Source organism: Musca domestica, unplaced genomic scaffold, assembly GCF_030504385.1.
Source record: "Musca domestica strain aabys unplaced genomic scaffold, Musca_domestica.polishedcontigs.V.1.1 2, whole genome shotgun sequence".
NCBI classification, from domain to species: domain Eukaryota; kingdom Metazoa; phylum Arthropoda; class Insecta; order Diptera; family Muscidae; genus Musca; species Musca domestica.
In genome coordinates, this window is record NW_026712249.1 from 45,339,710 (window position 1) to 45,359,468 (window position 19,759).

The 19,759-nt window shown below is 35.3% G+C and overlaps 3 protein-coding genes across 4 annotated transcripts; 2 read left to right on the forward strand and 1 right to left on the reverse strand.

Annotated features, from left to right (window-relative positions):
- Positions 1–65: 65 nt before the first annotated feature.
- Positions 66–2,223, reverse strand: LOC101897562 (dynactin subunit 4). The gene is made up of 6 exons (XM_005179081.4): positions 1,993–2,223; positions 1,776–1,921; positions 1,556–1,710; positions 1,170–1,487; positions 489–1,113; positions 66–424 (listed from the first exon to the last, which is right to left on the reverse strand). Exons 1-6 carry the CDS (start codon positions 2,119–2,121, stop codon positions 214–216), a joined length of 1,584 nt encoding a protein of 527 aa, XP_005179138.1. The 5' UTR covers positions 2,122–2,223; the 3' UTR covers positions 66–213.
- A 1,489-nt stretch (positions 2,224–3,712) lies between these two features.
- On the forward strand, positions 3,713–6,859 carry LOC101898420 (serine-rich adhesin for platelets). Its single transcript, XM_005179086.4, has 3 exons — positions 3,713–5,763; positions 5,840–6,551; positions 6,617–6,859. The coding sequence occupies exons 1-3, from the start codon at positions 3,887–3,889 to the stop codon at positions 6,692–6,694; spliced, it is 2,667 nt and encodes an 888-aa protein (XP_005179143.1). The 5' UTR covers positions 3,713–3,886; the 3' UTR covers positions 6,695–6,859.
- A 310-nt stretch (positions 6,860–7,169) lies between these two features.
- LOC101897395 (protein rogdi) lies at positions 7,170–18,614 on the forward strand. 2 transcript variants are annotated; one of them, XM_005179080.4, is made up of 6 exons: positions 7,170–7,393; positions 10,462–10,533; positions 10,758–10,889; positions 13,118–13,275; positions 15,067–15,187; positions 17,303–18,614. In XM_005179080.4, exons 1-6 carry the CDS (start codon positions 7,352–7,354, stop codon positions 17,546–17,548), a joined length of 771 nt encoding a protein of 256 aa, XP_005179137.1. In that variant the 5' UTR covers positions 7,170–7,351; the 3' UTR covers positions 17,549–18,614. The 2 variants fall into 2 exon arrangements, with proteins under 2 accessions (XP_005179137.1, XP_019890809.1); XM_020035250.2 differs by lacking the exon at positions 7,170–7,393 and adding an exon at positions 7,948–8,085.
- Positions 18,615–19,759: the final 1,145 nt, after the last annotated feature.

The window sequence follows — 19,759 nt, forward strand, 5'->3', positions numbered from 1 at the left end:
GCAATTCCATATTCGACCGACTCATTTCGTTTTGTACCTTTTTCTCAGACATCCTCTAAATAGACTTGAGTTAATTCATTAGTATTTATTTCAAAGCATAAATAAGAATATATATAGCAAAAAAGGACAAATGTTACAGAGTTAAATAATTAAAGAATACATAAATGTAATACATTTAAATGACTTTTGAAAGAACACGTAAGTAATTCAGCTTTAAGCCTCAATAGATCCCACTTGTACATAAATACGACAATTCAAGACATGTGTTGTTGGTTCCTTCTTCTCAGGAGTATTAGTTACAGTATTAACATAGGTGTATAGCATGTTAAAGCCGACATAAACATCATCGCCAGTCTTTAAATCTGCATCAGGAATGAATTTTAAACTCAAATAAACCTTATTCGATTTACGAGATACTATAAATCTGCAAAAATAAGAATTTAAAAATTTTAATCACACATTTCTATTAAATTTATTTTAAAACTTACTCTGGTTCGGATTTCGTTGTTGTTTGCGGCTCATCATCGAATTCCCTGGAATCATCTCTCAAATTTAAGATAAAACTGGCCTCTGGTGGTTGCAGTTTACTATTAACCTTTAGTTTTACTACTCTTGGCTCCTCGAGTATGGATGTCTGTCGCACCAATGAAGTATTGGTCAGACTTGCTGTACCGGTAAGACTTGGAGAGCCTGTAAGAGATTTCAACGAATCCATGGCAGTAGCTGCTGTCAATGAGGTGTCCTTTAGAGTGCATGCACGTTTAAATTCTTCAATCAGTTTTAACTCATCTTCCTCCGTGGGTAATTCCACAATATTTATCTCCATATCGTGCAATGTGGGATTACTTAGTTTTAGAATAACTGCATTGGGTTCGCCGGCCTTCAACGGCTGATCACATTTAACCAGTAATACATCGGGTACATGATAGCTGGCGAATAACTGAATGCGATACTTGACTGAAGTTGGATGATATTCCGGTTTAATGACATTATGTTCACATTCGCGACAACGCAAAGAACGTTTTATCCAAAGTCCACGTCTCTGCGGATACAATTTGTTTATGGTAAATGGTTGCTCACAGGGTTGATTGTGACGCTGCTTGACCGTAGTGACTGGAAAAAGAGGTATATCCATTATAATGTTTCAAGACATATAGAAGACCACTTACTATTCCTCAAGTTGATTTTTTGCGTGAAAATACTTTCTGGCAATTGTCCCACATCTTCAGTATTTTGAGCTGGGGCTATATTAACCGGTTTTGCTTTTTGGGTATTTTTATCAGACCATCCCATTTGACGTCGTATAATCGACACAGTAAGCCCGGTACGATCAGTTAAACTGGGAAACTTATGAGTCTTGGGAGTTTTGCGTCGCAAATACTCTTGACGTTCTTGTTTATCCTGTTGCACAACTGCCTGATAGTACTCAGCCAAAGCATTGAAACGTGTCTGGTAGGCACACTCATTATCCGGCCAAGACCCAGTGGCTGGAAAAATAAAAAATACGCATCAGATTTAAAACTATTAACATTTTAAATTATTCCTCTAAACCTACCCACGGATTGATCGGGTATGCCAACATCCCTCGAAGTCCATCTACAGGCTAAACAAGATAAATAGTACATTTTCTTCGTAATGACCTTTGATGGATCGGGTTTAGCATCTGCACCCGCAGCTCCATCTCCATCCTTAGCGCCTTCTTCGGGCTTTCTGTAAAATTCATATACATCTTTTTATTATTGGTTTACGAAATTTTCATTTTTCAGTTTACCCACTTTTGTACGACCACAGTTGTGGCCCTTGCCGACAGAGTATGATGACAGCATGGGCAGTTAAAGCAGTTAGCACAACAGTTCTTTTTGTTTCGTGCCTCTGACGAGGGTATATTTTCTAAACAATTAGAGCAGAAATTGGAATCCACCTAAAACAAACATTAGATTTACGGTATGGGAACTTTCTTCATTGTATGAGAGCTTGAAATCGATTACTCACTTCGTGGCAAACACAAAAACCACACCTCAGCTTAGGACAATGACGACAGAAAAACAACTTGCTAATAGGATTTAATATGCCACATGAGCAGGCATATTTTACAACGCTATCCTGCATAAAATTTGCCATAATTATTTTATTTCAGACAAAAAGTCGCCTGCCTATTTTCTCTAGGTGTTGCAAAAAATCAACTGAAGTTGTGTCATTCCGAAACAAATGTGTTCAATGCATCTATTCACGGAAGGTTTCACTTGTTCCATTTTTAAAATTGTTCATTTTTGAACCATTGTCACTTACATTGTGTTTACAGATAACAAAACAATTTAGATAATTTACTCTATTCCAGAATCTGCAAGAATCTAGAGTTTTGCAATTTTTTCGATATCATAAAGGGAAATCGGTTATCGTAGTAAAAACTTGTACATTTTTGTAGTTCTGGAACAGGCCATACTTTAATTGGTAGAAAAAAAACAAATCTATAAAAGAAAAACATTATGCGGATTAATCGACATTATTGGGATTTATTTTTTAATCCGGACTTATTTCCTCAGCTTTTACATACAAAAAGATATCCGTACGATTGGATTTATTGAAAATCTGGAACAGAATTTACATGCTAATGGTATCCAACGTTTTTATTCATTTAAAATGCATTACATGTTGACTAATACAAAATTAAAGTGTATTTGCAAAGACAACATATGCTCTCTTTCAGAACCTGCAAGAATATACTATTTTTGCAATTTTTGTCGATATCATAAAGGCGAAATCGGCTATCGTAGTAAAAATTTTAACATTCTTACAGTTCTGGAAAAGACCAATAACAAATGGTCTGTTCCACAACCTGCAATAATCTACTAGTTTTGCAATAGTTTTCGATATCATAAAGAAAAAATCGGTTGTAGATGTAAAAAACTTTAAATTCTTGCAGTTCTGGAAATCACAAAAAATGAACATTTTCCACACGAATTATATTTTCTATGTTCGCATCATGGTAAAATTAAAAAGGTAAAGTCATTTCAAATAAGAATTCCCATCTTTGCACTTTCTATAATTTACCTTCTCAAATTTCAGAATGCAGGTCCCCATATCTGACAATAAAATGTTGTCAAATGAGTAATTTTGAAAAATTTTGTGAACCATGGTAGAAGAATATAGGTATATAGGTCAATAAGAAAGGTTGCTCAACTTCAAAGAAACTAGAACAATGCAACTCTGTGTCAAACAGACTTTTAAATATGCAGCAGTAGGCCTTGTTTATTTTTAATTTTTTTTAACAAAATTCTTATATTGGGAAAACCCGCGAAACAAAAATTGAATTTCGGGTTTATTCCTCGAGATGGTATCTGAAATAGCAGGTCAATACAGTTTTTTTTTACAAAATTGTACAATTTGATACCCATTTACGTCGAAAATTTGAAACAATATCAAATTATTGTCCTTTTTATTTAAAAAAATACACACACAAACTCAAAATGTGTTTATGTTCTGACATAATAAGGTCACCAAAAGAAAAAAAATGTATTTGGGAGGTAGCTTCTGTAATTGTGCCATGGGTAGATGCATCAACGCTTGGGAAAATCAATCTTGGTTCAAATCTACACAACACAGTTCAACTCCTTTGAGATCATAGACGAAAGATATAATTATACTATGTGTAAACTAGCTTTAGGTTTAGTTTCATGTTTCGTGCTATCATTTTCAGTGAATGATTATGGAGCAAGAAGAAATATGACTTGACTAGCCGCGCTTAAAAAATAACAACAAAAATTCGAAGGACGACCAATCGGGGAAATTTTCACATACATGGCTTGATTTAAAGTGTTATTTTACGAAAACAAAAACGACTAAGTATTATTTTATTTCTCAAGAAATTCTACGAACGAAAAATAAAATGTGTGATATTGACTGTGCTAATTTAATAGATTTAAGTTTAGAAGAAAATGCGTCCATAGAAAAGACTGATAAAAATGCAACAACTCCGTCCGAAAATACTAATACCGATAATCTGTCGACTCTTCTACATTTTGTGTCACCACCACGTACGGATAAACGTGTTAGTCTTGATAATAATCCATTTGATGTGGTGGAAAAATTGGCCGATTGCAAGGATGATCCGTTTGATATTGTCGAACGAGAAGCATGTCTTAAGGCTCAGCTTTCTAAAAGAACCCCATCCGTTGAAGTTAAGCTGGGCAATCTTCTGTCCTTGAGTGATGATAATCTTTTGGAATGTGGCAATGTGGCTCCACCAGAAGAGGTCTCGGGTAGAAATAAGGTGAAGGATTTTGATTTAGACTCAGAAAGTCCGCCCATTACAATGATGGATAAATTTAACTCTGGTACTGATACTGACTCAACGCCCGGCGATAGCGCAGAAATGTCTTCGGCAGCTAAAATGAAGAAGGCAATGGAATATCGGAAACGTCTACTGAAATTAAGTGTTACAAATGCGGCCTTTAATTCTCCGACTGCGAGAAGAAGTTCTGTAGATGATGTTGATGCAATGGGTACACCCGTGTCTTCTACACTTAACAAAACTCCTTTTTTGTGTGAATATTCATTGGCTGCCGAGTCGCCTTTAAAATTTGTCGATGATGATATAATGTCGGAAGAACCGCCAGCATTAATTGATGCAGACAAGAACTTTGAGGCTGATCTTGAAATGTTGAAGATACCAATGTTGAGTGAACTTGAATCTGCCGTCACACATCATATATCTCCTCCAAGGGACAATAAAATCACGGAGACGTGTCTAAAGAGTATTTCTGCTACAAATTTATCGCCACCTCTTGATTTAGAAACCCTTAAATCCAAGCTCAAATCTAAGCGCGAAGAGACCAACAACAATCATCAAGATATAAATTCTCTTATATGTGATTTAAAATCATTATTAAACAGCGGAGATTTGGCGGCAAACGGCAAACAATTGCAAGCATCCTCCTTATTAGAATCCTTGAGTTGTGCATTGACAACTTCTCAGACATCAGAAAGCCCTTCTATGCAGCAAAATAATCTTGCTGTGCCAGAACCACAGCCTATGAAACGTCAAGGCACATTTGATTTGGATTTAAAAGAAAATACCACCGCAGATGAGTTGGCAAATCAGCCATTAGTGTCAGAAATGCCCAATTGCATGGTCAGTTCATCGGCTACATATGATGGTGAAACTGCTGAAGACAAGCAGGAGTTGAATCTACCAGAAATTGATCCACCCTCACCGCAATATTCTGACGGCGGTGAGACAACATTGCAACATGACGTTAATGATATCGTAGAACAACTGAGTAAGCTACTTATCCATAACAATTCCGGTGATGGTCAGCAAGGTAACCAACAAAATCCCACTTTTATTGTTGTTATGCCTTCAAACAGTCATCATAATAACTCGATTTCGGCTGGAACAAAACAAAAGCCTGCAATGGTAACCAGTTTCATTGAACATTCATCTCCTGATGATTCTCCCGAACTTAATATTGTTAATGTTCAGCCGAATCCACACCGTAGGCGATCACAGTCTTTATCGTTGCATGATAAAGTAAAAATTGTTCAAATACCATTCCATCCACCAACACCGAAAGGTTTGCAGAAACGACACAGCATAATGGATGACTCTCCGCCGGTGACAACAACACCACCGCCAAAAGATTTTGAATCAGAAGAATTTAAGACACCGGAATTTAAAACACCAGCACGTATGATTCGTCGTAACTCCTATTCGAGTGGTACTCCATATACAGCCACAGTTGGAATGAGAAGAACTGGTATTGGGTAAGTTAAGAAAAGCATGCAAGCTGTTCGTATAATATTCTACTCATTTTGTTTATTATTATGGAAATATTTATAGGTCCTCGATGACACAAACATTGGACACTCACGTTGAAGGGCAACAGCAGCAGCAACAAAAGGCAATTGTCAGACCAATGCCAACAAATAATCTACAATCATTTAAACCAGATCTAAAGAAAAAACACAAAGCGAACGCCACTGAATCAATAATGAAATCATCTGGACCACTTAAGGCTACTATACCGGTAAAGAAGGTGGCTCCAATGTTAAAAACATCCCCTCCAACACCCGACAATGGGGCCATGAAAGATGATGTTCATAATAATTCTAAGGTGAAATTGAAAATGCCCACAACTCCCATGGCTTCTGGACGTACATCGGCATTGGGTGTACCGGCTGGTTATCCCAATGCATGTTCAACACCATCTCTATTTACATCCCCCATGAAGCGAACCACAGCCGGTACAACACTACAAAAACCAAGATATTCTTATTTATCTGCCACTCCTAATGCAAAGCCTGTTGCATCCGCTGCATCTACTGCAGCAATTAAAAGGCGTACCATATCTGAATTCAAAGCAAAATCTCCATTAAAGTCAAGGATAAATACAACAGCTGGAACGGCTGCCTCTTCTAGCGCAAGCAGCAGAAATGCTTCATCAACATCACGTTTGTCAACCTCTTCATCACGACTCTCTACATCGTCTAGTACCAAGTTAAATTCAAAGACAACTGTAAAACCAGCAAGCAATACTGCAGCTGTAAAACCTGTATGTATAATTAGATTTTGTTAAACCATCATTTTTTAAAACATTTTCCCTTTTTTCCTCTACAGACTGGTCGAATTAGTTCCCGAGTATCGTCTGTGGGCACCACCTCACTATCCCGTAACAAGGAAAATAAACATCCATAGTTCCAAACGAGTGTTTTTCATTATATTTTATGTACTTAATTTCTGTTGATTTTGTGGTGTTTGCAGTACTTTTTGTTTATTACATTATTTTTTAAATATTTTTACTACAAATTACATTTTTCATATATACCAGTATAACAATAAAATTGATCTAAAACATGATAATATGTGTTAACATTTTCTGCATTTTCATAGCGGGTCCAAACCAAATAAAGAAAAAAAACTTTATGAATGTGATCTGTGTGTACATACATATACCTCGGAGCACGATTGTGGAAAACATGCAATAATTTAAATACCTACTTATTTTGCAATAGGCTTTAATCTAAATATTTTTTTAATTGTTGTTACCGTTATATTTTTTATTTTAAAATTGATTGAACAATTCTGCGAAAAGTAGAGAATGAAGGAACTAGAAATTCTGCGCAGCGGTTGTGTGTTGCCAACCCTTACTAATAAAGAGTTGCCAATACTCAAACAATACGAGTGGCCGTCAGTACAAAAGATAGTCTCAGTTTTTTCCTTGAATTGTTTGGTGTTTTGTTCGAAATTAAAATTAAAGAAAATTGCTTCATTAAACATAATTTCTAAAAAAGTGTATAGAATTAAATTAAAAGTTCATTTTGCAAAAATTCTAAATAATAACAGTTAGTCATAATGATGATGGAAGACATAGAAAGTGAAGAAGTGAAAAACTTAGTAAGTGTCCCAAAAGGAAATTCAGAGGATGTGCAAAATTAATCAATTTGATGAAAGAAGAAATTGAATGAAATGAATTTGACCAAGTCCAAAGAAAATTTGAAGTGTTGAATTACGGAAAAACCTAAAGAATTTACAATAAGAAAATTTGCAAAAATCAATAATTTCGCTTTTTTTGCCCATGAATAAGAGCAGGAAAAAATCATGCACAAGTATCCATTGAATGTTGTATGTATATGTTTGTGTGTGTGCGAGTTGGGCACTTACTAACACCAAACACTGATGATGGAAGAACCACAAGTGAAGACGACTTTTTCTGCATCCTACGCAAATGGAATGTTTATGAAATTTATTAATGAAAATTATGTGTTAAATTGCATTTGTTTGCATCTTCAGTTTGGAAATGCGGAAAAATGAATGAAATGTCTGGAAATGCGGAAAAAATTAATAACGAAAAATTAAATGGGATGATTATGAAATTTAAGTCTGAAAAGTGGAATTTATTTATCTCTAGAAGTGTTGGTAAAATTTTCGGTTACATTTCTATTCAAGATTCGAACTGGGGCGAAGGGCCAACCTGGTTACGGGAAAGTATTTTTTCAAATACCCGGATTCCCGGATATTTGACCTGACATTCCGGTTCCAAGACCCGCGATAAACCCTGATCTATTAAACCGATATGAACAATACAGGTATCATTTGAAAGCTAATGAAAATGCGGAACAACTATAATTTAGTAAATACGCTTCGATTTTTTCGAAATTTTTTCCAGAGGTAGTTATTTTTACCCTAATTCCGGAAAAAAATTTTTTCTTGGGGCGGGCCGGGGACCCCAGATTTTTGACCCGATAATCCGGGTTCAAGACCTGGCCTGGAGCCGGATTCACTTACCCGATATAGACAATAAAGGTGTCGTTTGAAAGCTTATGAAAATAGCTACCCAACAAATGGTCACATGGTCACATGATGCAATTTGTGCTAATACCTTTTTCGGGTCCAGAGATATGGCTCTTTCCATCCGCATAACCCGATTCTAACCAGTTCACTAAAATTATGTTTTCAATAAAAAAGGTTTATTTCGCGTAGCCTTCGTTGGATTACAAAATCACCAAATTTAGAAAACTTTGGTTCGCGTTAGCCGGTGTGGGACATACCCAGAGAAGAAAATCTCACCTATATTGTCTCTATCGTCTCATTGGATCCGGGTCTAGTCGGGGTCTTAAGCCCGGAATTTGGGGTCAAAAATCTGGGGTCCCGGGTCCATCCCCCAAGAAAAAAATAGTTTCCCGGGATGAGGGTAAAAATACCTACCACTGGAAAAAATTGAAGAGTTTTTACAAAACTAAAGTTAAGCCGAAAATACTTATCCATTGATTTCTTGGGCCCCCAAAAAGGGAGACAAACAAAAATCAAAAAAGGTCTTATTTTGGGAGTCCACGATATACAGGGCGAGAAAAAATTGCAACAAAGTCGAACGCCATAATTTTCAATTTTTTTTAAATTTTATTGAATGAAAGCAGGAAATGTCGAAAATAGCATCAAATTTGAGAATAAGTTTAGATTTGTTCGAATTGGTCACCTTTTGAACGAATTATGGCCTTCAAAAGGCCAGAATGTTGCTCTGCGGTATTTTTGCCCAATCCCGGCGAAGCGCTTCCTTGAGGTGATCGACACTTTGGTATATTTTTGTGCCAACTTTGCTTTCCAAAATACTCCAGACACAATAGTCCAACGGATTGGTATCTGGAGATTTTGGTGGCTATTGTGCGCTGGAAATGAAGCGAGGAACCTCATTTTGTAACTGTTCTGGGGTGTCACGTGCTGAGTGCGATGATGCTGAGTCCTGTTGGAATGTCCAAGATCTGCGGCCAAAATGTTTGCGTGCCCAAGGTATTGGGCACCCTCCAGAATATTTTCGCGATAATAATCGGCATTTATTCGGATGCCACAGCCGATTAAGACGAGAGGAGAGCGACCATCGGCTGTTATGGCGGTCCACACCATGACCATCGCTGGTGCTTGAGTTCTGGTGGCCAACCGAAGGTGAACGTTTTCAGCTGACCACTTGGGCAAGTAAACACGATCATTTTGTTTGTTTACAAACTGCTGGACAACGAATGTTTTCTCATCGGAGAAAACCAAATTCGGACGTTCACCACTTTCGGCCAAGCGAAGCAACTCTTTAGCTCTTTGGAGTCTCTTTCTGTCGCGGTTTAAGTTCTTGCACCTTTTCAATTGCAAAGGCTTTACCCCGAGCTCATTTTTCAATATTTGCTGAGTGTAATATTGCCACTGCGACGCGGTTTTCGATAAAGTCGCTTCTTCACTTTTCAAACCATTTCTGCTGATGTTGCTATTTTCTTCCGTCCACTTCCTTGGCGTCGGGCTACGCTACCAGTAAAGAGCGATGCTACGAGACACAAAAGATTTATTCACATTCAAATGCTGTAGTGCTCTAACGATAGCCACTTCTGGTTTACTAGCCAAATATAAAGAAATCACACTATCACGCTTGAATTCCATCACGAATAACTTATTTTCTGGAAAATTCTCACCAAAAAGCTTTTGTACGCTTGTAAACAATTTTGTACGCTTGTAACAGCTGTCGGAAGTTGGTTGTAGTTTTTTCATATCACCCTGTATATTTAAACCCTGTGCCTAATTGATAGAACTGTAATTTCGTGCATTTGAGCATTCAGTATTATTACTGGATTTGGGAAGTGTGTCATGAAAAAGGTGTTATTTAATTTTGAAAACTTTAACCAACATAATTTTAGCTTTCCTGAAGCTGGGAAAACAATAAATCTTTTTATGTTCATTACGGACAATTCAAAAACAATTCCAATCACATCTGTAACAAAGACGAATACCTGCTCAAAATATTTTCCTTTAATATGTAGGGCATCGTATAACACAGAAACCCAAGTGTTTCAAATAGTTTCAAATCAATTTACTTTTTGAATTAAATTTGTTTATATTTGTTTTCAACAAACAAAAAATGCCAATTGAAAGATTTATGTGCAGATTTTGATATTAAATTATATTTCTTTCGATTTTATTACTTTCAGCAAATTGAATTTGAATGGGTTATGCGGGATGAGGTTCATTCGATTTTAAAGAAGCTCAGAGAAATTTTGGTGGTAAGTAAAATGTTTGATCTAAAAATAGTGCGGAATTTATCAACAAAGCCATTCAACCCCCTTGTTTGCATTACCACCTATCGAATTTGACATACATTTGGAACACCCACCACCCAAACAAAAAAAAAAAAACAAATGTGTTGTCCCTTTGAAACGTTTTTTTTTTCATTCACCTGCATTGGTATTTTTTCATTACATTTTTTTTGTATTCTTGTTTCTTTTAGGAATGTGCCCGCCGCTTTCCAGTGCCACTGTACGATAATGAGGGCAAACGTACTGAAAAATTTCATTTGGTTGCGGCACAGGACCAACTGAAATGTTCACTGACATTGACCGGAGATAGCATTACACAAGCGGTAAAGTATTGGAATGTAGTATGAGATAGTTTAAATTATTGCAAAATGTATGCAATTATTCATAATTAGAATATAATTGTGGGGGTGTGAATTATATATATATATTTTAAAGTGTAGAAATTAATTGTGTATAACCTGCCGAGTCTATAGGTTTAACAAGCTATGCGATTGATAATACTGTGCAAATAATGGTATTGAGTGTTTGCATATTAAGAATTAGATCATGGCTACGTTACTGTGTCAATCAATAACAAAAGGAAACCTTGTATTGGCTAAACCACATTCATCTGTGGTAATCAATCTAATATCAGTAAGGATTGATGGCATCAACGTTGCTTCAGTAAATTCCAAGGGCAATAAAGTGTATCGTATAGTTTAACGTTTCAAAATTAAGTTTGTCTTTTCTTATAATAATATTTTGCAAAATAGTGTTTGATACAGTAGTATGTCATGTGGAGGATATGAAACAGCATTTGAACAAAAACCTTCATTGTAAAAAATTTTAGGAATTAGCGCAGACTGTTATATGTCAGTATTAGTACTTTTTGTGCTACTGTATTTAACTTAAAATTGAGATTAAATTAAATTTGTTATTCCTGGAAAATTTTTTCGAAGACCCCATTAAGGGATAATATTCATATTCAGCGTCAAATTATGTATCGATTTGGGCATGCCCGTGTGTTGAAATCTTGGGTATGTCTTGGACATTGATAATATTCCCAAGATTTTTGCTATTGAAAATTGAATTGTGTTTCGACCCCCAATTTTAGGGTCATCGTATAACGGAATCTATAGGTTTTTTTGTATTTTGAAGGTATCGGCCCATTTTACAAATATAATTTGACAGTTCGCGTCCTCAGTGGGTAGATTAACTCCTCGCAAAATATTCATTGTACGAGTAGGTTCAGTTTTGTTGCAGTTCCATATACTGCGACACTCCGTTTATGTGTAGTTTGCTTTCCCAGCAAATCAGGTGTGATTTGATATTTTGGGTTATTTTTGTTTTGTTTGATTTTTGCTAATCCGGTTCTAACACCAGGAACAAAAATGCGGTTACTTTCATGGGCTGTACCCAAACATCTTCTGATGTGAGCGGTGTAGGTGTGGCAGGACATGCACAACGTTCTTCAGCTGCAATGGATGGACTCCGAGTACGTCATTCATACTTTAATTGTTGATGGCTTCTGTGACTGCATCAGTATGAATACCAGACCTGCCTGATATGCTTAGAGACTCCTTCTTGTTGGGATGGGCCTTCCAGACGCACCTTGGTTGGGGAGTTTTATCCCCAATGACTGCCTCGAGGTACTGCAACGGAATCATATGGTTATGATGACGTACGGGAAGGACCTTCGACTCCTGATGTAAATGGTCCACAGGCGTCATGAGGAGTCATACCTGTCACAGTTCTCAAGGCAGCATTCTCCTTATCCGCAACCTAAGTGCAACCAGCTGGTGCCTTGAGGACCATTACCTGCTACTCATTTTGTTCCAGATAGCTGTGACTTGCGCAGAGGAATTGTCCATGGTCGAATTGTGTGCCCCTCGACCTGCACATTCAGCTCTGTTGTCATCTCCGCAGACCATGTTGTAAAGACTATGGCCGTTGATCTAGTGGCGGATATTTTCATATTCCTCGCGTGGATGTGGGCGGCAAGCTCCGCACTTTCATAGTTTTTCAACCCCACTAAATGATCGTACAATCATCAGTATCTAGGCCGTCTGGTCTTCTTGTTACAGAATTCCACGTACGACAAGCGTCCATACTTATAGTTGAATAACAAACGCTTCAAACATGACAGGAGATTAGTTACTGATCAAACGTCTTTGATAAGTTAAACGCTTCCAACACTGTTCTATGACACGGCTTGTCCTGGTGTAATCCTCGACTGATGTGTATGAATATGGCCTGCAGTGCTGTTGTTGTGCTATGTAATGGAGGTAATCTGTCTTTAGTCCCATTATCCAGGCTTTGGGAACGATGTGGGGCCTAGCGATAAGTTGAGAAATTTTGTTAGATACTCAACTCTCGTCGTATCCAGTTGTATCAACATTACCATTAGGGATTTGGGGGATATCCGATTTAGCTATAAGTGAAGTTTTTAGGGAGGGTATGAAAAAGTAAGGCTCCGCGAAAATGAACATCGTTTTACTTGTCATATTTTTTAAATCTGTATAGCAATTATAATCTTACTTATTTAAATATCTTGTATTGTTTTTTCATACAGGAAATTAGTTTTAAATTAAAACGTTCCTCATCCCAAATCCAACGAACTGCAATAACATCAGAAGCTCCCTGGAAATTACAACAAGTACAAGATGCTGCCAATCATTTACAACAGGCCATTAATCATATTGACAATGTTGATGAAAATTATAAATTTCGGTAAGTACTAAATATTTTGTTTTCATGTTTTTTTTTTTTTTCTTCTTGCACTGCATGTATTTTTCAATATTAAGAGATTTAGTGGCTATAAATAAAGGCTTCTTTCACGGTTTATAGATGAAATATACTTTCCACCCACCATTCATATAAATATTTTAAAATTGAAGTATTTTGGCTCTATAAACATATGTATATTTAAATACTTATTTTATTATCCAAAAATTGTTTTTAGAGCTTTTTGTTTTTATTTCTGTTTACTGCAATTAGGTTTTACTTTCATTATTATTGTCATAATGCGCTGAAATATTTTTATAATTCAATATCTTTTTGTTATTTTATTTAAACCCTATTTTTTGCGGTTTTGATTTCATATTTTTATTGCACAATACTTAATATCAATAGTATGCTATTATTACTTAAGCAAAAACAAAAAAAATACGATAAATAGTATGGGTTGTTTGTAATAATATAAACAACCTGTTTTTTCTAACAATCTTCCGAAAATTTAACGAATTAAACTATTTTATTATACTCTCCGCCATATGGCTCATCGAAATAACGGTCGTAGATCCTAGCACATTTGGAGCCGATCTAGCGATGTCCATCCATCCTGGCTTGCTGGCGATAACTCTCGAAGGAAGTATCCAATTTGATTCAAACTTGGTACATCGTAATATTATTGTCAAACTTAGATCGAGTTCGGAGATGGGCAATATTGGTCCACTCCTTCTGGTACCTCTCCCACATAATGTCAACATCTTCAAAGAAAATAATTTACTGCACAGAAAGGTAGAGATCGCGTCATTCTATTCGGTATCTCCCTCACATAGGGCTCAAGAAAGCGAAATAAGCATTCAACTCTCCTCAAATTTGACACATCCAAATATTTTTGCTAACTCAAGATCTGTTGTGAAGATGATATATATCTGCCAACTCACCCACAAAGGGTCGCAATTTTCAATACTTATACCTGTCATGACTTGCGATTCAGGTCGACGATTCTTTACAACCTGAAATCTGATATAGTGCGCAAAATTTGCAAATCCTAAAATTTGTATTAGTAATAGATCAGATGGGAAATTTTATATCGTCGACCCACTTCTTTAAGTACCATCCCCACAAAGGGATAACATTTTGAATTTAAACAACTTTATAAATTAGAAGTGTGCGATAGTTTTCTTACAACCCCATAGATCTGGTATGAATATAGTGAGTCGACGAAAAATTCTAGCAATTCTTTTGAGGATACATAAAATGAAATTTTCAAAAATGAATATCCAAATAGATCTAAAAAACGAACAAAACAAAATGGTCCTAACCAATTTTTCCTGAATTTTAAGCAAAGAATATCTCACTCAAACACATTGCCATGTGAAAATTTTTTTATTGCATGAATATGATTAATATTTGTTTTTTTTTTTTACTTTGCAATTTTCCATCGCTGCTTATATCTCAATCAATATTCTTTGTGTACTGCTGCAAATATTCTATTAATATGTTTGTATACAAAGCTATTATTTACAATTGTAAATAAAAAAAATAATGTGTATTATTTATTGTTTTATTTATGTGAATGAAATTGCTTTAGATTTTCCCCAATTATTTCGGTTGTTTGTTGATTTCTTTTTGTTTTTAATAAATGAATGCTTCTTGTGGCTTGGCCTGTGTATATATTTTTATTTTAATGTTATAAGTGCACTTGTGTGTTTATTAGTTTATATGTGAATGTGAATGAAAAGAGACACAAAAAATCGAAGAAAATAAAAAAAATGCCTATATTCACAATTTTAGTTCCTCCGAAGAAGTTCTGCAAATTATTGGCGAATTAATTGGAGCCCTACAACGAGGACGTACTAGTCTTATAATACCAAAGAAAAAATCCATTGATGACCTGATGAAAGGTCGTAATATGGTAAGTATAATTAAATAATTTTGCCATATTTTGCGAAGTTGATATTTAATAATTAATTCTACGTAAAAAATTTCCAAACTTTCAAAAAAAAAAAAAAAAAAAATGTTAAAAAAATACTGCCAAATTATAACAAGTAAAAAAGCTGTAAGATCGGCCTGGCCGAGCTTTGAATACCCTCCACCATTTGGAACGAATTTGGACATTTTCAAAAAAATACAATTCGTTAAAAATCTGTTAAAGCCCTTAAAATATCGAATGTAGACGTTATATTAAGGTCATACGCCATTACAATATTCAAATGCGAAACTTAAAACTTATCGGTAAATAATGTAACTAAAATCATCAAAATACCGAATATCGGGGGGTACCGTTATATGAGGGCTATACGAAGACGTGGACCTGCACAGACAATTTTTCTGTCTTAACTTCAAATATCAAATTTGAAACAATTCTGGTACAAACATGTCGCTAAAATCATCAACAACCGAAGATCGGGAGGTAACGTTATATAGAGTCTATACGAAGACGTGACCCTGCACAGACAATTTTCTGTCATAGGCTGTAGTAACAATTACGAACTTCAAATACCAAAATTGAAACAATTCAGGTGAATAATGTCGCTAAAATCATAAAAATACCGAATATCGTGAAATACCGTTATATGAGGGGCATACGAAGACGTGGACGTGCACAGACATTTTTTCTGTCTTAGGCTGTGGATTCCATTACGAACTTCAAATACCAAATTTGAAACAATGCCGGTGAATAATGTCGCTAAAATCATCAAAATACTGAATATCGGGAGGAACCGTTATATGGGGGCTGTACTAAGACGTGGACCTGAACAGACAATTTTCTGCATTAGGCTGTAGTATCCATTACGAACTTCAAATACCAAATTTGAAACAATTCCGGTGAATATTGTCGCTAAAATCATCAAAATACGGGAGGTACCGTTATATGGCGGCTATTTGGTTCGAAAGATAGCGTGACAGAAGGACATCGCAAAATCGACTTAGAATTTTATGCTGATCAAGACATGGGTCTGACATGAGTATTTCGAGGAGTTACAAATGGAATGACAAAGTTGATATACCCTCCATAGTATGGTGGAGGATATAAAAATGCGATGGACCGGATGCTGACTCTACTAAAGCCAGCAAAGGATACCAGCAAAAGCAAGTCACACTGGCCTATGTCACTTTAATCGCCAGTTCTTTGCTACTGGTTCTTTGCTACTTGAGGCTTTGCTCCTCTCATTAGAGGCAGCTATCCAGTTACTTATCATGGTTTGTGTCATGGTTTACAACAGCGACACAACAGTAATTAAGACCAATGCTCCCTTCAAGGCACCGAAACTAGCGAATGAGTGTGGTGGGCTCCGTCGTTCCAATCCTACTGATCTTAGAATAAAAGGACAGGAACAGAGAGAAGTGTCCACACCATCTGCAACCGGCAGAAGAGAGCTGTGAGTAACAGTTCAATCAATCTCGAAAACTGGGAGAAAAGAGGATATTATGCCTATCCCGTTTAACCACGTAACGTTTAATAACGCGAAGAAGTGCATTGGCCACTTTAACGATAAGAGAATTTGCAAATGTCATCCGAAACGCTAAGTAACCCAAAATTGAGCTCGGCTGAAAGCTCAATGGTAATACTATTGTAACAGCCGATTACGTCGGGAATTGAGTACCTGACAAAAGTCCATAACCACTACTAAAGCCAGGCAAGGATGCCAGTAAAAGCGAGTCACACTGGCCTATTTCACATTTATCGCAAGTAGCAAAGACTTGAGGCTTTGCTCATCCTATTTAACGTAGCTATCCAGTTACTGATCATAGTTTCCGTCAGCGACACAGTAATTTGTATTCCAATAAAATCATTAACGACGAGGAGAAGTCGAAAAACATAATTTTTCCTGTTGCCGGTATGGCTCTAGTTTAGTTATTTTTCTTAGAATCAAAGCAGACCTGGTTGTTTGTGTTTACAGGACTCTATGGATTCACCTTCAGAAGCAGAGTCAATTTAATTTAAAAAAGTCCAACAATTTTCATTTTGTCCGCAGATTTTTAGAAAAAGAAATTTGTAATCATTCCATATCTTCCTTCATTTCAGAAATCCTTAGCGCCAAATTTACCCGAAGATCAAGCAATATCCTTCTTCTTGCAATGCCATAAATTGATAATAGCCGTATATCAACTACTAAATGTCCAGGGCACGGTTAAAATGGAGGCAACCCAAGCGGAATGTTCGGTTGGTTGGCTCAACGATGTCCTAGTGCTGTTTACGGTTGGTCTAACACTGTGCCAACAACTAAAAGATAAAATGAACGCATTTAAAATCAATAGTATTATAAGTTAGTAAAATTTTGAGTTGAGTTCTTTCGTTTGCATTTTGTTGAATATGCAAGTTGTTCTATTTATATAAATGTGTATTTTAAATGAATACTATATAATTTTAGTCAAACTTATCCTTATATACATGAATATATAAAAGTACTATGAAAATAAAATCTACAAAAAATAAAGTTAAATATATTTAAAATTCAGTGAAATCAGTTGTAAAAGTAAACATATAAGCGGTCAAAAGAATTCTGCTGCAGAGGTATTTGTTCTTCATTTACATTCTGCCCAGATAGTTTTGTTAAAATATTTTTGACCCCAGATATGTTCGCATATACACACTGCATGTACTTAATAAATAAATAAAAAAAACAACCGAATGAAAATATTGTGAACAAAATCACTAGTTTAATAAGTTATTAAAGTTGTTATTGTATTTAGAATATAATTAAATTATAATTTGGAGAAATTAAATGAAGAAAAAGAGATAAAGTTAAAAAATCTACATTTAACATAACATAAATACATTTAACAAAGAAGCAATTGTTTTTAGGTGACGATTTCAATGAACAAGAATACAAAAATATATATTGACGTACGTATTATTATACATATATATCTAAAACATAAACATGAAATACATTCACACGTAATTTATGCATAAATTTAAAAAAAATATGACAATAACTTTTAAGCAAGAACAGCAGAAGTATGTAGAAATCTAACAAAAAAACCAACCAACTAATTGACAACGTATTAACGGCAAAGTAAACGTATTTTAAGAGAAACAAAAACCAGAAGCTTATTGTATTCCATAATTGATTTTATTGTTTAATGTATAACACAGAATATACTTATAAATATGACAAATTAATAATGTTTTCTTTTATATCATCATTATATCTATATAACCTTTTTTTTTTGTAAAATCTCTTATTTATATTCTCTCCATTAAGATCTCAGAAAAAGTATTGTTGAAAAATTTGAAATTTTTCGTTTTATTCAATGTCCATTTTTTCGAATAACTTCTATCTATTTTGAAATGCATTGAAATTAATAATAAAGAAGAAAATATATGATGATAACTTCCAAATATGTGTAATTTTTTGAAGCATTTGATGTTGTTCGCGGAGCAATAGATGTTGTATTTCTTTTGTGTAAAATAGTATCAGTCGGTTTTGCCGACAGATGTATACCCCCAGCCTTGAATTATGTTTATTCAAACTGTTGTCTCTTTATGGGGTGAGGTTCCGAAGCAGTTGGCCAATATTGACCAATTCATATCTGACCTAATACTGATATAAATATTACAACGTGCCAGATTTGGACTATATCGACTATTGATATATTGAGATATTTGCAAATTTTTGGAAAATGTGGAAATATGCGTGATGTAACATATAAAGCAAACCGAAGTATTATGTATTTTCATACTTCATCGAATACAGATAAAAATATTGGTATGTGCAAAATTTGAAGAAAATCGAACATTTATATCCAATTTTATGTGAAATCATAAATTCCGATAGATTACATATTTATATCAGATTTCTGGTTAAGACAAATATTTAGATATAGCAAGTTGTAAAGAATCGCCGACTTGTTTCGCAGGTAATGACAGATATAAGTATTGAAAATTGCGACCCTTTGTGGGTGAGCTGCCAGAAGGTGTTGGCAGATGTATATAGTCTTCATAACAGATCTTGTGTTAGCAAAAATGGATGGATTTGGATCCTTATTTCGCTTTCTTTGAGCGTTTTGTTTTTCAAAATCTTGAACCCTATGTGGGGGAGGTACCATAAGAAATTATGCGATATCTACTATATTTATATTGGATCATGTGTTGATGGAAATATTGGGATGTACCAAGTCTGAATGAGTGTCATATATACTCAAATTGACGAACCTTTGTGGGGGAGGTACCAGAAGGAGTGGACCGATATATTCCAATTTCACACCAGAGCTTGGGTTATTAAAAATATTGTGATATGTATATTTTGAAGAGAACCGGGTGCTTATTTCGGATTTTATGCTCATTTTGGTTATTTAAAACTTTAATCCTTTGTGAGGGAGATACCAGAACGAACGGACCGATCTCTACCATATTTATAAAAGGTCTTGTGTTTATGGAAATATTGAGATGTGCTAAGTCTGAATGGAATCGAATAATAATTTCGTACTTTATGAACTTCATGAATGTTCAAAATGTTGACCCTTTGTGGGGGAGGTA